Source organism: Mobula hypostoma, chromosome 1, assembly GCF_963921235.1.
Source record: "Mobula hypostoma chromosome 1, sMobHyp1.1, whole genome shotgun sequence".
NCBI classification, from domain to species: domain Eukaryota; kingdom Metazoa; phylum Chordata; class Chondrichthyes; order Myliobatiformes; family Myliobatidae; genus Mobula; species Mobula hypostoma.
In genome coordinates, this window is record NC_086097.1 from 148,826,825 (window position 1) to 148,846,268 (window position 19,444).

Genomic DNA, 19,444 nt, shown 5'->3' on the forward strand with positions numbered 1-19,444 from the left:
AAATGGGAGACAAGAAGTTGCTTGTAAAAGTAGATGAAAAGACCAAACACCAGCTGGATGAATGGAAAGAAAAAAGGAAAGGACATACAAAACCACCAGATTCATCAGATATGTTGTGGGGCAGAAAACAAAAGGAGAGAAGAAATAGTAAGAAAGAGAAGGGTGTGAAATAGAGAAGGAACGTGAGAAAGAAAAAGAAAGGGATCAAAGTAGATCCGGAGAGAAAAGCTGAGGAAAGCAGAAGAAATGTATCCAGAGCTGTCAGAACCACTTCCTGCGGGCTCAGAGTCAACCCCTACAACCACAAAATGCAGGAGCCCCAGAACCTGAGATTGTTTCACTGCCAAGCAGCGGGGGGAGGGAGAGGGAGAGGGAGAGGGAGAGGGGGTGTGTGTGTGTGTGTGTGTGTGTGTGTGTGTGTGTGTGTGTGTGTGTGTGTGTGTGTGTGTGTGTGTGTGTGTGTGTGTGTGTGTGTGTGTGTTAATTGAGTTGGGAGTTTATAGCCAAGCCGGGAGGAGTGTTTTCACGTGATAAGTGCCTTGGTTAGAGTAAAAACTAAACAAAACTCACATTCCAGATGCTCCATGATTTCCTTCCAATTAGATTTCATATTTTGCCGTTACAAAACATAACAAAGGTCAAGAGCTGGACTTGGTTGTCAGAGGCTATTTGAGACGCACGCCATTGGGAGCCCTTAATAAGTTGCGGGAGCTTATACCCACTAGCTCGGTCAGATATGGCACTGGTTTTCATTTAATCTGTGCTTATGTACGGCAATATTTCAAAAAATATATAATGAAACACATTTTGACTCAAATAATTAATTGGTTGAGTTATATTCATCAATCTCCCCCTTATCGCAAAACACACTGTTGTTAATAATTATTTTTTATACATTTATTTCATTTGAATGTAGAGATGTAAAATTACTTAAAGGTTACAATGAAATAAACTGATACAACTTAAATTTTATTTAATTATGTTTATATTAGTATCGTTATTTCATATTGTTTGAGGTTTTAGGCAAATTCTAAATAAATGGTAAAACAAATAAAAATCCTAAGGAATAACAGCGCTTAATTTAAAAAATTTAATTTTGCAAACTTTGACCACTGTTCCAGGCGGTGAAAGGTCAAACAGTGAGGTGAGAACATGCGCACTGCGGCCATTCGGCATTGTTTAAGTTGTAAGGGTGGGGAGACTGGGCCAACCGTTTGCTTTCGGTTGAAAATCGAATTAACGTATTTGCAATCCGTTAGGCAGATCATGAACGGAGCTATGGCTCTGGCTCCAGCAGAGGTGAGGCCTTAGAAATAGCAAGAAAAAAAAAGTTCCTATGTATTATTTCAACCCCTCGGGTATTTTCGTGCTTTTGCCCCTCATGTTATATCTTGCTTGTTTGTATTTGCCCGGCAGGGAGAGAGTTTACCTCCTGATTCCGCTTCCTGCTCGACGGGTGAGTAGATTTGTTCTTCGGAGGACTCGCCGAGTGATAACACGCGGTGTTTAATGTTGCCTCCTGGTACACTGAGAAACTAGGTGCCGGACTCCCGCCCTATGCCTGAACCGAATCCCCATAACGGAACATCAGTACTTACTGAAGTCGGCACGCTGGCACTGTTTTACCTGTCTGGCACGTACGCACTCCCGCAGGTTGTCCAGTCACCCTGACTTTATCCCTTCCTTTCTCTGATATTTGCTCCGTGACTGATGGCTGTGCACGTTTCGTTCTTTTCATTCATCATGACATTGATACATCGCCAAGTGAAAGTGTAAAAGACTGGTGTTGCTGATCTCAAAGATATATGAACACTGAGTCGCAAAATATTAGGACTAAAGAATAGGGGGAATGAGTGAAATGATTGAGACCATGGAGGGATTTGGAAGAGGGTAAGAGGTTTAAAAATTGAGTTATGGTTTTAGTGTTTTCAGGTTTCAAAAAATCTTGAAGTGATAAGGATTTATTTAAAATGATTGCAACAACTTAAAGCTGTGGACTTTTGACCATTATTGGGGGGAGAAGGAAAGACAGGAATGGGCCATAAATGCTGGTCTTGCAATTATGGGAAATGAATTAAAAACAAAATGATAGTAGTTTCTTGAGAGCAGTGTAAATTCATGAAATGGTAAGCTAATGGGGCAATGCAAGTTAGATGTTCCAAAGTCTTCAGGACAGTTCAAAGCTATAGCTGTAAATGAATACACAGGGATAGAAAAATATATCAATAATTCTATCAATAATTTTCTTTAAGGGAATAGCATAGATAATTTTTCTTTTAAAGAGAAACCATTTAAGAAGTCATGCATTAGTGAAATGAAGAGCTTGCATACAGTTTTGAGGTCTGGTCAAGATGATGTATTGAATGAAAATTTGCTAATGATGCAGATATTAATAAGAAAAAGCAACCAAGGTTGATGCTGATATTTTGTTTCATAAATCAGTGAAATGGGATACAGGAATGAATGCAGATGGATTTTTGAGATTGAATGGATGACATGCAGTTGGTTAAGGTCTTCTGTTATGGGATATCTAAGTCTGCATAAAATCTTAAGGATTATAACTGAACTCCAAAACAACAAAAACTGAGCAGAAAAAGGCTTAAAGAAGCCAATCAAAATACTATTCTGAACAAATGAGGTTAGCTTGAAACATACTGAGAGCTTCACCATTGCAGAAGGTTGAGCGTAATCAAAAATTGGATTGAATTGCAAATTAGTTTGCGTGTCACAGAATTGTTGATGTTTTGTTGTGAAGCAAATGGATAAGACAGATACTGGTTCGTCAGAGGTAAAATTACGACTGAAAGCTCAAAACTGCAATCTTGTTACAATATAGAACAATGATGTCCTGGTGAAATATGTGGATAGGTTAGTGCAAGAAACCTGGGAGATAATACAAAATGATACAAGATACAACATGTTATTTTTCAAAAAATCATCCTAAAAATCAACTCAGATGTCAATGGAAGAGTGTTAAAACCAAGTGTTGTAATAGTATGGAATGCTGTGTTTCTTGCAGGAATTGATTCAGAATGAAATGATGGAATAAACATAACCATTCAGTTTAGATTTATAAAAGATTGCTTCTTGACTGCAAAGCAAGAAGAGTATAAGAGTCTGAAAATTGTTATTTATGCATTCAGCATAAATTGATGGTCATAATATTGGGGTAACAAATACGAAACTTTATTTTCCAATAATAGACAAAATCATTATCAGAAGAATATATTAGCACTAAGAGTTGATAGAGTGAAAGAAAATGTCAAAAAATAGGAAATTTGTTCAGCTGCGTTTCAGTAGAAAACAACATTTTAAATTTTGTAGAACTCCTAACGCGGAGCTCTCCAAGTGCACAAGTTCAGAGAAATGTTTTATGTGAATTAACAACTAATTTGAATGTGCAGATTAATTGTTGCCTTTGGTATATTAGATTACCTCAATGTTTTGGGGTGAAGACTCAATCATGCCATTCAGTCTAACACTTAAGTGGTATAGAGAAAAATTAAGTTTTCAATATCTGATGTCCATACATTAAAACATGACTATGTGTTCAGTATTTTGCTGGCTCAATTTAAAAGTTTCCATGGCTAAATTTCAGTGTAATGGTGCTGGTGTGCTTCCTAACTGTTTTACAACTAACATTGCTGAATAGATTATTTGATCAGCATTTGACTGCTGTATATGCTGACTGTGAATTTTTGCTATTTTATGAAAACGTGTCAGAGATATGAAATTGCATATTTAGTATCTTTGGCTATCTGATCAGGAAAAATCCAAAAGAATGCAGTAGTCAGAATGTTGTTTGTAACGATTTGTACAGTAATGATATGATCATGTTATAATTTCAACATTTGGAAGTACGTTTTTAATTGAAGCTTGGAAACTTTGTAGCTGGTACTGTTTGTGGGTCAAGAAGGTTAAAGGTATATAGGATCCATGATAAGTTAGCCAATTGAGTCCAAAACTGGCTTGGTGAAAGAAGGGAAAGGATAGCAATGGATGAATGTTTGGAATGTAAGTGTAATTAGTGGCACCCTGCTGGGATCTTTGTTATTTGTGAAATGCATTAATGTTTAAAATCTAGGTATATGATTTAATAAGTTTGAATAACACAAAACTGGATGCTGGAGATAACAAGGAAGGTTATTTAAGGCTACACCAGGATGTAGATAAAATGGACAGTTAGGTGGTGCAACACACATAAAAGTTGCTGGTGAACACAGCAGGCCAGGCAGCATCTCTAGGAAGAAGTACAGTCGACGTTTCGGGCCGAGACCTTTCGTCAGGACTAACTGAAAGAAGAGCTAGTAAGAGATTTAAAAGTGGGAGGGGGAGATCCGAAATGATAGGTGAAGACGGGGGTGTGGGGGGGATGGAGCCAAGAGCTGGACAGTTGATTGGCAAAAGGGATATGAGAGGATCATGGGACAGGAGGCCCAGGGAGAAAGAAAAGGGGGAGGGGGAGCCCAGAGGATGGGCAAGGGGCATAGTGAGAGGGATAGAGGGAGAAAAAGGAGAGAAAAAGAATGTGTGTATATAAATAAATAACGGATGGGGTACGAGGGGGAGGCGGGGCATTAGCAGAAGTTTGAGAAGTCAATGTTCATGCCATCAGGTTGGAGGCTACCCAGAAGGAATATAAGGTGTTGTTCCTCCAACTTGAGTGTGGCTTCATCTTTACAGTAGAGGAGGCCGTAGATAGACATGTCAGAATGGGATGTGGAATTAAAATGTGTGGCCACTGGGAGATCCTGCTTTCTCTGGTGTACAGAGTTAGGTGGTGCATTAGCAGATTAGTAATGGAAAAATCCTGCAGCCAGCATATGTTGGTGGGGGGCGGGGGGGGGAGGAGATGGTGTGAGGGGAATGGATAGTCAACATTTTAGGTGGGGTCTTGACCAAAATGTTAACTGTCCATTTTTCCCCCACTAAGCTGCTTAACATGCTTTATTCCTCTGGTATCTTGTCTGTTGCCCCAGACTGCAGCATCTTCAATCTCTTACTCCAGAAAGAGCCAAGGTACTGTTGTGACTGTGATTAAGCCAGTGAAGATTGAAGCTGATAGATGAAAAAGGATAACAAGCAGGCATTCTGGAGGGAACCTTGTATATTGTCTTCTGGGAGAAACATAGTAAAATCTCCCTGAATTGAACTTTAATGTAGGGTGGATTCTGGTTAATTAGGACACATTGGGAGCTATACATTTTAGCCCATTAAGCAGCTGTCCAAATTAACCAAAGTTTTATGGGAATAGTAAAAAGGTATATAAAAAAAAGACACAATGCTGCTTAACTGATAATTTATGTATTAATTGAAATGTAGAACAAATTAGATCATCACCATATATCTACAGTACTATAAAACTGTATTAGCTCCTAAGAGGTTGTCAATGGAGGAATTCATACGTTGTGTTCTTTTGATTACAGTGAATGCATAAAGTCAGTGCAGATACCTGTTGCAGATACTGGACTGCCTTCATAACCTTAGATGATTGCATCCTCCAAGTATTCATTTCCATTGTAACGTTCCAGATGATTGTCAATATTTTCAAATTGTAATTTTTAACTTGTTGAAGTAATGAAATTATTTCATTTTCGCTGTCAGCCATTTCTGGCTTCTCAAAGCCTGAATGCTTGAAACATAGCAAAACAGTTCTCAAATGTGTTACTGCTTATTTCTCGCCAACTATCAGTGACAAAAATCACTGCTTTTTGAACACACATACGCAAATGACACTATTTAAAAACTGTTCGCTCTAAACACAGTGTAGTGTCTAATGACTACCCATGTTCACGCGACTGAAGCTAGTTAGAATCTGTTTGGCAAATGTCTCCTGCTGCAGTTAAGCGGCATAGTGTCCCAAGTAAACTAAGGGCATCCCGGCTATTTTCTCAATTTAGCTTTTGTTCTTTAAGAGTTGGTCCCAAATAAGTAGCTGCCCCAATTAACTGATGGCCCAATTAACCTTCATCCATTGTACTTTGAAGGTTATTTTGAGTCTGACAAATGGTACTAAAGGGGTAGGGTTAGCTTTACTCATCAGGAAAACTGCCACAGCAATGGTCAAGCTGGGTTTGTATAACTTGGGCAATATGGCTAAATTAATAAGGGATGACTGACTACATCAATTGGACTATATTATAGACCTCCCAATAGTCAGCGGAAATTAGAGGAACAAATTTGTGGGGAGACAGCAGACAATTGCGAGCAATGTTGTGATAATAGATGATTTAAACCTGCCACATATTGCCACAGACTGTAGTGGTGGCCAAGTCCATGTGTATATTTAAGGCAGAAGTTGATCATTTCCTGATTGGTCAGGGCATCAAATGATATGGTGAGAAAACTTGTGTATAGGTTTGAGTGTGATCCAGGATCCGCCATGATGGAATGGCAGAGCAGACTTGGTAGGCTGAATGGCCTAATTCTGCTCCTATGTCTCCACCAGAACAAGTGCGCCACAAGGCTGTGTGCTTGGCTCCTTGCTCTACTTGCTTTACATTTGTGACTGTGTGGCTAAGCACAACTCCAATGCCATATGCAAGTTTGCTGATGACATCACTGTCATAGGTCAAATCAAAGGTGGTGATAAATCAGCTTAGAGGAGGGAGATTGAAAATTAACAAGAACTTCCTACTTAATGTCAGCAGACCAAGGAGCTGATTATTAACTTCAGGTGAGCCAGTCCTTGTCGGAGGTTCGGAGGTGGAGAGCATCAGCAACTATAAATTCCTCGGTGTTTGGGCCCAGAATGTAAGTGAAATTATGAAGAAAGCACAGCAATGCCTCTACTTCCTTAGGACTTTGTCAAGATTTGATATGATGTCTAAGACTTTAACAAACTTGTTTAGATGTTTGGTAGAAAGTATATTGGCGGGCTATATCACAACCTAGTATGGAGACACTAATGCCATTGAATGGGAAATGCTGCAAAAAGTAGTTGATATGGCACAGTCCCTCACTGGAAAGCTCTCCCCATTATCGAGCACATCTACATGAAGTGTTGTTGCAGGAAATTAGCATCCATCATCAGGGGCTCCCACCACACAGGCCATGCTCTTTTCTTACTGATGCCATCAGGAGCAAGGTACAGAGCCTCAGGACTTGCACCACCAGGTTCAAGAACAGTTGCTACCCTTCAACTGTAACCAGCAGGCTCTTGAACCACTCAACTTCACTTGCCCTGTCTTTGAAATGTACTCACAACCTATAGACTGGCTATCAAGGACTCTTCGTTTCAATTTCTCAATATTGATTGGTTATTTATTTATTTCTTTTGTATGTGCTGTTTGTTGTCTTTAGTGCACTAGTTAAAGTGCACTCTTTCATTGATTCTATTATGATTATTCTAGTGTGCCCCACAAGAAACAATGCCAATATTGTATATGTATGTACTTTGCTAATAAATTTACTTTGAACTTGTGTACATTGAAACATATGGTGATATTGCCTTGCATCAACGACCATCACATTCCAAAGATGGTGCTGGGGGCGCTATCGTGATACCTCCGCTGCCAAAGTAGCTTGCCCACAACTCCCTCACCCTGACCTGTACTGTTCATCTTTGCAATGCTGGGGGAAACCACAGCACCTGGAGAAAATCGATGTGGACACAAGAACTACAAATTCCCTACAGGCAGTGATGGGACTCGAACCCTGATTGTTGGTGCTGTAAAGCAATTGCGCTGACTGCTATTTTACCATACCATGCCTGTCTTTCTGTGCTGCCCTAGCCCTTCTTTACCAGATAAATGGGTGCTGTGGAAGTTGGCTAAGCCTTCTGTTCACTATTCCCCATATAGTCATAGAAAGGTCTCTTGGAATTAAGTTTGATCCCAGTTTCCTCAGCGTAAGCAGCATTCGTGTCTTTTGTTGGATGTTCATCTCATCAGGAGTCTTCTCATGAGCACCTTCATGATTATTTTGCTCAGCTCCAGTCACTTTGTTACCACACCTGCGAGGCTGCCTTTGTATGCTTTGCTCAGCTATGCAAGAGCATGGGTGCGGTGTTAATGCCTTGTGTGCTATAATTTCCTTTCTAATTCTGCTGCTTCATACTATCCATCCACCTCACTATGACCTACATTTTCTTGATTATTTCATTTGGCTTGGTCTTGTTTGATTTTAACATTTGTATGGACTTGGAAAAATATCCTAATGCTAAAACTTCTGGTAGTAGCATTGGAATAGATTTGATTTTCATAATATGGTAACAGTGAAGTCAGTTTTGAAATATTTGCGGAGTTTCCTACCTTTCAACTATAATAGTTTAATTTGACAACTATTTTTATTTATACCTAAAACAGGCTTGAAAGGTGCAATGTCAAAAAATAAGAATAAAGATAAAGCACTCAATAAAACAGACAATGAGGAAGAGAAAAGTAAAACTCTTAAAAACATTCCACCACTGCTCAACAATGCTGAGAAAGAATTGAGCAGGTAATAATCTAATGAGATTTGTAACAGTAATGTTCTCTTACAATCTGCTGTCCTGTTTTTTGCCTTCACCACCCTTCTTCCCCAATAGCATTGAATGTGTATAATCTTGATGCAGTTTTCTTCCAAATTCTCTTTAATTGCATAAATGTGCTTAATTCTAAAGTGGCTCATTGACTGCCTGCTGTATATAATATTTCTACGTGAAGGTTGGCAGGGCTACATAAGAACACAGTAAGGTACTTCGTTCCTCTGCCTTTTTTAAAAAAATAATATTCAAAACTCCATCACCCACCCTTTGTGGAAGCAATGAGGAATGTGCAATAAATTCTGGGCGTGTCCATGAATCCTACATTCCTAACAAAAAATACATTAAAATGACATCTGATATCACCTGTTCTGTGTAACTAATTGCTCACTTCTTGCTGTTTTTTTTTCTTTTCTAGTGGTTCCTCATGTTGTTGCTATTAATTTGTTAATATTCCAATCTCATAATTGTATATTTGTATTTCTGCCAAAGAAACCTAGCACTAGCCTTCCAGTCATTCACTTTGTGCATGCATATACTGTGGCATCATTTGCTTTAGAAGATTAATCCAGGATTTGCATTACCCTTTCTAACTTCTACCTTTCTTTAAAAAAATATGGTTTGCAGGAAACGCAAGAATAACATGATAGAAAATAGCCTGAGCAAAATACACAAAGAAGACATTCCAAAGAAGCAGATAAACAAAGAAGTAAAAATTGATAAAAGTGTAAGTTCCTCTTAAGAATTTTGCCTATGGTCCTTACTTTATCAGGGTTGCTTATTTTTGCACATAAACCAATGATGGAGAGTGTCACCCTTTTCTGATTCTTGGTGAGCATTCCCATTTCTATTTGAGTGCCAAAGTAATCTAATTTATAAAATGCTTCAATGGCTGGGATTGGTCAATTTGGCATACTCTGTAGATCAAAACTAGATCTAGAAATCCAATCATAAGTTTGTTCAATATTCTACAATTGAAAATTGACATTATCCTGAGATAAGCACGATTACTATCATTTGTTGGTTGTTTGTCACTTTTTTAAAAGATTCAAGAAGTCATTCTGATGTGAGTCATTATGTTGCTGTTGATGTTATTTTTGCATCAAGCATACATGTGGTATCATTCTTCGTCTCAACATTGAGTAATGAAGTATGTTAGGATAATCACAGTACACTACCTAATACAGTTGCATTAAAACCCCCTTTTAAACAAGTTACCTACTATTGATCCTTGGAGCCTTCCTGAATCACAATTCTTATAAGACCGAGGCTGTTATTCTCAACCTCCAATTCTTCAACATTTTTGTAGTCATGGGCTATGATCAAAGAGCCCCTGGCACCTTGCTGCATTATCTACCTGTGAACGTGTTTACAAATACTGGAATTGTTTGGTCTGTGATGATACAGTTTTGTTCTATGCAATTTGGTATATTTACTCAAGAATTTCTTAACAAAGCCCTGGAAAAGATGGCTTTTGGAAGCAGAAACTCTGGTAGATCAAGATGAGGAAGTGATTAAAGAACATCTTTAAGTGCTCAGCTATATGTATTGCATTTCATGTTGCATAAAAGAAGAACACAACTTTTGGTCCAGATAATCCACTTCCCTGCATTGAATAATGATGTCTCAATCATTGTATAAAATCATTTTTTACAGGAGATCTATAACAAAACAGAAAAGAAAATTAAAGGAAATATGTTGAAGAGGTAAAGAAAAAATTCATACGTAATATTCATGTATTTTCAAAGTTTTCGTTGTACGTTATGCCTGTTCTGAGACACTCATTCAAATGTATCAACTCTTGCTCAACTTTCAAAAATATTTGTCTATTGTTAAGTGCCAAACATAGAATCCCTTTCTATCAATACTTGTGAAAGAACATTCTGCCTTTGTTATTATGGTAAATACGCTTCACCTTATTTTCTTTAATGTCTTGCATTTGTGCTATTCACTTCACTGATCAGTTAATTGAAAATCTATTTCCCTTAACTATTCAAAATTCTTCATAATTCTTTTTACTTCATCTTTTCTTCTTACAAGTTTCTGACCTCTCTTCTCCTTCTGCCCAAAAATATGATCTTAGTATTGTCCTAGTAAATCTTTCCATATTCTTCCATAGCGTGCACATGCACTCAATGGCTGCTTTATCAGATATGCCTATACACTTGCTTGTTAATGCAAATATCTAATCAGCCAATCAGTGCATAAAAGCGTGCAAACATGGTCAGTTGTTGTTCAGACCAAATAACAAAATGGGAGAGAAATGTGATCTAAGTGACTTGGATTGTGGCGTGATGGTGCCAAATAGGTGGTTTCTCTATCTCAGAAACTGCTGATCTCCTGGGATTTTCATATACAACAGTCTCCAGTTTATGGAGAATAGTGCGAAAAACTAGGAATATCCAGTGAGTAGCAATTTTGTGGGCAAAAGCACCTTGTCAATGAGAGAGGTCAGCAGAGAATGGCCGAACTGGTTCAAACTGACAGGAAAGTGACAGAAACACATATTACATCAGTGGTGTGCAGAAGAGCACCTCAAACGCACAACATGTCACAGGTTGAAGTGGATGGTTACAGCACTAGAAGATCACATTATTTCCATTTCCGTCCGAATAAAGTTGTCTGTCACTGAGTGTATGCCAACTATAGACTAATCAGTAATTTGCATTGAATTACCTTGTAAAAGTGTTTTTGCATTTGTTATTCCTGAAATCTTAAGTTTTTTTTAAGAAGAAACTATCTTCATCTTTTGTAGGGGAGAAAAGTGATCTCTGTAAATCCTGAAAAATTTGTTTCTCCAGTCCTCTTATTATTTTGAATGTTTTCTTACTCTTGTTCATTTATAGAAAGTTTGTTAAATGTCCACCTATAATTCGCCATGGCTCATCAGACTAAACCTCTGGTCAACTTCACATCTTTTATCAGTCTTTAGCACCATGGAATTATGAGTGAATTTCTGTATAAATTGGAAAAATTGTAATACTTGGTCCTCACAGGTGAATAATAAGGAAAACCTTGGAGACATTCCTTGGTCATGTCCTTTCTTCAGAATGTGGAGGTATCTAGTAGTGAATATATACTCATCCTAGAAATGGCCAGCAACAAACTATTACCAAGCATTTCCACAGCAATCCCATGGGAGGAAGAGCATAACCACATAGAAAATTTACCTTGAAACCTGCTATACCCTCTTCTGAAGGCATTCTTTTCTCTTCACCTCCCCACACCCCTCTTCTCCCCACCCCCACACCCAAGCTTTGTGATGAGATCAGAGGTTAACCCGTATTCTTTTTGGCCATGGACTATTAAAGCAGGAAAGTTGTGTGTCCATTAATCAATGCACTCGAGACCATCTCTAGCGTACTGCAAAATATTTTGGTCCTAAGTGGTTGTCTAACTACTTAGATAATTGTTTTTACGTCATTATAGCCAAATCAGCATTTTTCTACTTGTGTTCTACCTTTTTGCTAGATTGTTGCCTATTCACTAAAGCTATCTATATCTACAGTACTGTGCAAAAGTCTTGGGCACATGTATAGCTAAGGTGCTTAAGACTTTTGCACAGTACTATAGTAATCTTGTGTATTACATACTTTATGTATATACTGTTACCACAAGAAAAACAAATTTCATGACGTATGTGAATGATAAACCTGATTCTGATAATGGGTCTCTATTGTGCATTAAATGGGAAGGGGAGTCATGGTTGGAAAAGGGGGGAGAGGGGAGCGGGTGGGAAGCACCAGAGATACATTGTGCAATGATCAATAAACCAATTGTTTGGAATCATATTACCTTACATGGTGCCTGGGCTGGGTGTCGGCACCCGTGCCACCCCTGCCCCCCCCTGCCCCAGCACACTTCCTCTAACACCTGTCCCACGCTCCTCCCGCGGTGCTCCACCCTCATTATTCCCAACATCCTTTGCTTTTGACAGATTTATAAACTTACTCTTCACTCCATATTGACAAATACTGTACTGAACAGAAGTCTTAGGCACCCTTACTATAAAAATCTGGCTAAGACTTTTGAGCAGGAGTGTATATCACTTTAGATCCAAATCTCTTAATTGTTTTTTAATCATATTTAATTTAGTGTGTGTATAAAGAGTCCTGGAATTTTTAGAAGTCCTTACTAACTATATTAGTGCATCAGCTACTTTATACATCTAACTGATAAATTGATGTCCTCTCATTAGAACTCCCAACCAATCTGAAATTTTCTTCTTCCACTAATGCTATCTGACCTGTCTGGTATTTCTGTTTTCTGTTTTTATTTTTGATTGTTTTCCTTTAAGATGCAGTTGCCAGTTTAAATATTTAAAGTAAAGATTCATTTCAGCACATGGTTTGTTACTTCTATGACTTTTATTTTTGGATTTCTTATTTTGCACAGATCTTCATGCCAGGAATCCTTTGAAGATATGCTCTTGGATATGGATGAACAGCTCAAAGAATTCTGTGTCAAGAAACAAAAGAATAAGGATAAAAAGTACAAAAAAAGGGTAATGCTAAACAAAGTTTGGGGAAGGCTATCTGGCCTTCAAATCTATTCCAGTCAGTGACCATAGATTTTTTTTTTTGAAGAATTTATTTTCTTCACTCCCATCCCTTAATCTCTTTATTTGGGGATTAATCACCTGAGATGGCTCTCTCTGATGTCCACAAGGGGAAGAAAGGACTAGTTTATTAATATGTGAGTCCCAATGTCCCTTATTATTGATATAAATTCAGCTGTCAAGAGTGCCAGTTTTAATTAACTCTTAGCCCATTTCCAACATGTACCATATGACAAACCTCTTGGAGATGTCTCCAGCTTCGGACACATTCATATCCCTAAAAGCAGTTGCTGTTCTGGAGGAGAGATATGTTTTTGTGTATTTTATGGCAGGAAAGCAAACCTTATCCAAATTAAGCAATATAAATGTTTGAGTCTTTTTATCACTTTTATATGCTGCACTTTCATTACATGATGGCCTGTACAGATATTGGGAATCAGGCTTGAGCTGAAATGTAAAGCAAAATGAATGTAGATTGAGCAAACCCTGCTTTGATGGTTGCCCATGGCTTTGAGTGAAAGTTTCACCATTTTAAATCCTGCCAGTAGTTCAGGTTGTTGGTATAAGCAGACCACTTGAATACTATGATTTTAATAAACATGGAAAATATTGGTCAATAAAGACAACCCTTGTATTACATTGACTTTATTCCCAGGTTAAAGTGAACATTTTTCTGTTTTCTTGATATGGGACTCAAGACTTGTGAAAACTATGAAGTGATTGCCCTAGTCAAGTGTTAAGGGGAAAATGTTGATAAATGCAAAAGTGAAACAGATTTTCTAGTAAATTAAGCTGGTAAGTAAATAATACCAAGTTCTACTCTTAGTTTCCACCATGCATATGCAAGACACGACAGATGCTGGAATCTGAAATAACACGTAGAATGGAACAGCTCAGCAAGCTAGCAGCATCTATGGAGGGAAATGGACAGCTGACATTCTGGTTCAAGACCCTTTATTTGGACAAAAACACCAACTGCCCATTTCCTTCCATAGGTGGTGCCTGACATGCAGAGGTTCTCCAGCGCTAGCACCTGATAAACTACATCAGAAGATATGACAGACACGATGTCAGAGTGACCAAAGCATGTGTGGTGCAGACTGCTGGTCTGATTGTTTCCAAACTTAACAGCCACAGGCAAGGAGACTTGCCAAGAAGCTGAACATCAGCAAGCTGAAATCGGATACTAGTGCAGACCACCTTGTTAAGAGCCTCCAATCACAGCTCACCAATGTTCATCTTGGAGGGGACGTTGAAGAAGGTTAGGCTGCTTTCAGAGATCGCGTTCACTCTTCCTCCTTTAAGGTTTTCAGCCATACAACAAGGAAAAACGAAGACTGGTTTGATGAGAATGATGAGAGATAAAAGCTCTCTCACAGGAAAAGCACAGGCTGCACAGAGCCCATCAGAATGATCCTTCCTGCGTCTCTAAAGAGACAGCATTTGCCAATACACACAGGATAGTTGAAGCCAAACTCAGAAAGATGCAAGACTTTTGGCTCCATACAAAGGCTATCAAGATTCAGGGCTACGCCAATGAACATGACTTGAAGAGATTCTTTGCCATCAAACACTGTGTGGCCCTCAGCCTTCTGGGATCTCGCCCTTCCTAAGCACAGATGGCACCACACCATCACTGAGCAGGCCAAGATTCTGGACAGATAGGCAGGACATTTTGAATCTGTGCTGAACACCATCCACCATCAACGACAAAGCAATTGATTGTCTCAATCAAGTAGACATCCACCATGAGATGGACTCTCTTCCCCAAGAAGAGGAAATCAAGAAAGCAATAGGCCAGCTGCTAAATGGCAAGGCTCTTGGAGCAGATGCTATACCAGCAGCGGTCTACAAAACAGGTGGTCCACTCATTACCAGTAAACTGACAGAGGTCTTCCAGTCCTTCTGGGAGAATGCTCAGATTCTTCAAGAAATGAAAGATGCATCCATTGTACACCTGTACAAGAAGAAGGAAGACCTCCAAGCATGCAGCAACCAGAGGTGTCTCTTTATTGGCAGTAACTAGGAAAATCTAGACAGGCTAATGCTCATCAGGAATGAGATCATCTCCTGGAAAGTTAGTGTGGAATCAGGAAAGGAAGAGGAACTGTGGACATGATCTTTGTTGCAAGAAAAATACCTGGAGCAGAACAGACATCTCTATAGCACCTTTGTTGATCTTGTCAAGGCTTTCAACACCATGAGCTGAGAGGGATCAGAACGTAGAAATTTCCAGCACGTTGCAGGCCTTTCAGCCCACAATGTTGTGCCAACATGTAACCTACTCTAGACACTATCTAGAATTCTCCTACCGCATAGCCCTCTATTTTTCTAAACTCCATGTACCTATCTAAGAGACTCTTAAAAGACCCTATTATATCCGCTTCCACCATTGCCACCGGCAGTGCATTCCACGCACCCACCACTCTGTGTGGGGAAAATCTTGCCCCTGACATCCCCTCAGTACCTATTTCCAAGCACCTTAAAACTATGTCCCCAAGTGTTAGCCATTTCAGCCTTGGGGAAAAAGCCTCCAGCTATCCACATGATCAATGCCCCTCATCTTATACACCTCCATCAGGTCACCTCTCATTCTCTGACATTTCAAGGAGAAAAGGCCAAGTTCACTCAACCTGTTCTCATAAGGTATGCCCTCCAATCCAGGCAACATCCTTGTAAATCTCCTGCATTCTCTCTATAGTAGCCACATATATTGCATTCCTGTAGTGAGGTGACCAGAACTGAACACAGTACAACAAGTGGGGTCTGACTAAGGTCTTGTATGGCAGTAGTCCCCAACCACCGGGCTGCAAAGAAACAATATGATTTGGCGATATGAAACGATATGAGTCAGCTGCACCTTTCCTTATTCCCTGTCAAGCACACTGTTGAACTTGAATGCACACGAGGTCATCAGTCGGTCATTAACCTACAACTACTCGATGAGTAAAAAAACGTCGCTTGAGAGTTTCTTTGGGAGAGGTGGTAGGGGACATAAAAAGCCTAATGATGGTGATAACAGAGACAGCTGAGGCCCAGACTGCAAAAGAAAGAAAGCTTCATTCAATAGAAAATACGACGAGTCGTACATAAAATATGGCTTTATTGCGACCGGTGATTCGCACGCTCCAAGCCCCCTGTGTGTGATATGTGGAGACAAGCTGTCTAATGAGGCAATGAAGCCCTCAAAACTGCCTTGGCACTTTGAGTCCAAGCACCCTGCACTTAAAGACAAACCCATTTAGTTTTTTGAGCAGAAAAAACGTGAGCAAGCGGGACAGAAGCAAGTGCTGAGATCAACCACCTCCACAAATGGCTGCTGCTCTGAGAGCATCGTACTTAGTGGCTAGCTGTATTGCTAAGGCTAAAGGCTGATTTATACTTCTGCATTAAATGGATGCTGTAACCTATGCAAGTGGCCTACGCGCATTGTGAGCATTTATACTTGTGCGTTGGTGTGTCTACGTTGCTCTGCAATTCGGGCACATCACACATGCGCGCACACCTGCCCGTGCAAGGCTTCATGGTCATGGTAGTCTTTCTCGGGGTAAACAAGTTTAAAGCGAATGCCTTTTTTTTGTAAAAGTGAAATGTGTCCTCCATAATTTCGGAGGTCTGTAAAGCTTTATGGAAAGCATTGCAGCCAGAGTTTCTTCCCTGCCCTTCAGTCACCCAATAAGAAACTATTGCAGCGTAGGAGGAAATGCGATGCTACCATGTGGACCAATCACAGTTGTTGCAGTCTGCGTTGCCGACTCGTATCGTTTCATATCGCCAGTCATTTTGGGAGAGGTGCACGTCAGGCTACGGCGTAGGGATTCATGTAGTCTCTGCGTTGGGTTCATGGCAACACTGTACCTACGGCGTCTATTTGATGCAGAAGTATAAATCAGCCTTAAGAAGCCTTTCACTCTTGGCGAAGAATTCATTCTGCCTGCTGCCAAGGACATGTGCCATGAACTGTTGGGAGAAGCTGCAGCTAACAAGATGGCACAGGTTTCTCTTTCAGCTACCACAGTTTCAAGGAGAATTTGGGCAGCTTTGCTAGGAAACGGATGCAGAGCACAAACACCTCCTCTTACACATTGAAGTCAGGTGGCTATTAAGGGGGAGAGCCCTGGCCAGCGTTTTTGAGTTAAGAGAGCAACTACAGAGATTTCTTTCAGGAAAACAGTCACCACTGGCAGCACAGTTCAGTGATGAGGAGTGGATAGCAAAACTCGCTTATCTGTGTGACATCTTCAACCTGCTCAATGAACTCAATTTGTCACTTCAAGGGAGAATGACAACTGTCTTCAAGTTGGCAGATAAATTGTCTGCTTTCAAAGCCAAACTGGAACTGTGGGGACGGTGAGTGGACGGGGCATATTTGACATTTTCCCAATATTAGCTGGGATTTTGGGAGAGACTGTGGCTGCACTGTCCTTCTCACAGCTGGTGCACAATCACCTATCTTCGCTGTTAAGAGAATTCGAGCATTACTTCCCAACTGCAAATGACCCAAGACATGTAAAGGAATGGGTCCGTGACTCATTTGTGAATGTCCCCGGTGAATTATCCATGTCAGTGCAGGAAGAAGATCAACTCCTTGAGCTTGCAAATGACGGTGGGCTGAAAAGTATGTTTGACATAACATCTCTGCTGGCATTCTGGATCAAAGTCAAAGCTGAATATCCAGAGATTGCCACGAAAGCACTGAAAAAGTTGCTTCCATTTCCAGCATCATATCTCTGCGAAGTGGGGTTTTCTGCAATGAATGCAATGAAAACTAAATTGCAGAATAGACTGGACATAAGGAATCCCCTTCGAGTATCACTGTCTCCCATCACCCCTCGATGGGACTGTCTTGTTGCAGGGAAACAGCCCAGGGCTCCCACTAATTCAGCGATATTGGTGTGTTGCAATGATTTTATATGTTCATACGAGGAAAATATGCACTGTGTGTTTAATATTCAAACGTTACTTAAAATGTTATGATGCTATTGACATAAGTGACTTAGAATTGACTTATCACTACCTTCATGCGAGGAATATATGCACTGTGTGTTTAATATTAACTTTGTTAGATAAACTCTTTTAGAAATGAAATTGCATGTATTAGCCACTTGTAAATGACTTATCACCTATATTCCGGTTGTGATTAACACCCCCCCCCCCCCCCCGGGTTGGCCGGTCCACAAGAATATTGTCAATATTAAACCGGTCCGCGGTGCAAAAAGGTTGAGGACCCCTGTTGTGTGGCTAATCATTACCTTAGAAATCATTCCAATCCATATATTTCTATATTCATCTTTCTCTCCCCCCCCCCACCTTCAGAATCCAAAAGCACGTATTATTCCTTCCTGTGCAGCAAGTTGGCCATGCAACTTTTGTATCTGCTTCAAGCACTTCGTATGATCTCCAGTCCTACTTTTCTTTTCATGTACCTGTTTGTGTATCACATTTGCTCTGTTTCCTTAATCACTCCACTTCAGTCTTGGCTACTTGGGATTTTCCCTCTTGACTCTTCTCTTTAACCAATTTTCTCCCACAAGGACTGCATAACAGCCAAAGACAGAGCATACAAAGTAGCAAAAGTGAGTGGGAAGCTTTTAAGATCCAACAAAAGGCAACTTTTTAAAAAAAAAAGCTATAAGAGAAGAAAAGATGAAACGTGAGGGCAGACCAGTCAACAACGTAAAGCAGGATACTGATGAGTACCCTGCCGAGCTGGGTTGTTATCTTGCAGAGGTTTTGTTACCCAGCTAAGTAACATAATCAGTGCAACTTCGAATGAAATGTTGGGGATCTACATTGTTTGTCTTTTATGTGTCCTGAAGTGGGATGTAAGCTGGTACTACATCCACACTACGCCGGATAATTTTGAAAACGAAGCTTTTTCTCTTCGTTTTGATCCTCTGTCCACACTAAAACGGCATTTTGATCCCCCGAAAACGGAGATTTTCAGAAACAGTCTCCAGAGTGAATAAATCTGAAAACGCTTAATATCCGTTGCAGTGTGTACGGGGTAACCGGAGCTTTCTAAAACAGCTGTCATGACGTGGCGGAACAGATGGCGGCAGCTGGGCATTCCATTGTTTTCTTGCTATTATTATTATTATTACTACTACTTTATTGTCGCCAAACAATTGATACTGGAGCGTACAATCATCACAGCGATATTTGATTCTATGCTTCGCAGAACCTAACAATTTCAGCACAGACGGCAACAAGACTGAAGCCAGAAGAGTTAGAAATGTACTCACCAAATACTTTGACCCATAGCTTACTGAATAAATAAGTATACTCACTTTGCCATGTTTTCTGTCCGTACTTGTATGAAGGTAAGGACAGAAAACAGCCTCCGCCACTTCCAGTTTAAATTCCATGCGGAATATTTTGGAGGATCAAGAACCAAGAACCAAGGTGGTTTACCTATTTAT

The 19,444-nt window shown here is 39.9% G+C and overlaps 1 protein-coding gene across 1 annotated transcript in view; it reads left to right on the plus strand.

Moving 5' to 3' along the window:
• The first annotated feature begins 1,152 nt into the window (after positions 1–1,152).
• The window catches only part of LOC134346602 (DNA ligase 1-like), a 52,544-nt gene continuing 34,252 nt past the window's right edge, over positions 1,153–19,444 (plus strand). Inside the window, exons 1-6 of the mRNA XM_063048078.1 lie at positions 1,153–1,299; positions 1,417–1,456; positions 8,307–8,439; positions 9,092–9,191; positions 10,121–10,170; positions 12,860–12,968. Of these exons, the coding sequence (XP_062904148.1) occupies positions 1,153–1,299; positions 1,417–1,456; positions 8,307–8,439; positions 9,092–9,191; positions 10,121–10,170; positions 12,860–12,968 (579 nt within the window). The remainder of the gene's footprint in view (positions 1,300–1,416; positions 1,457–8,306; positions 8,440–9,091; positions 9,192–10,120; positions 10,171–12,859; positions 12,969–19,444) is intronic.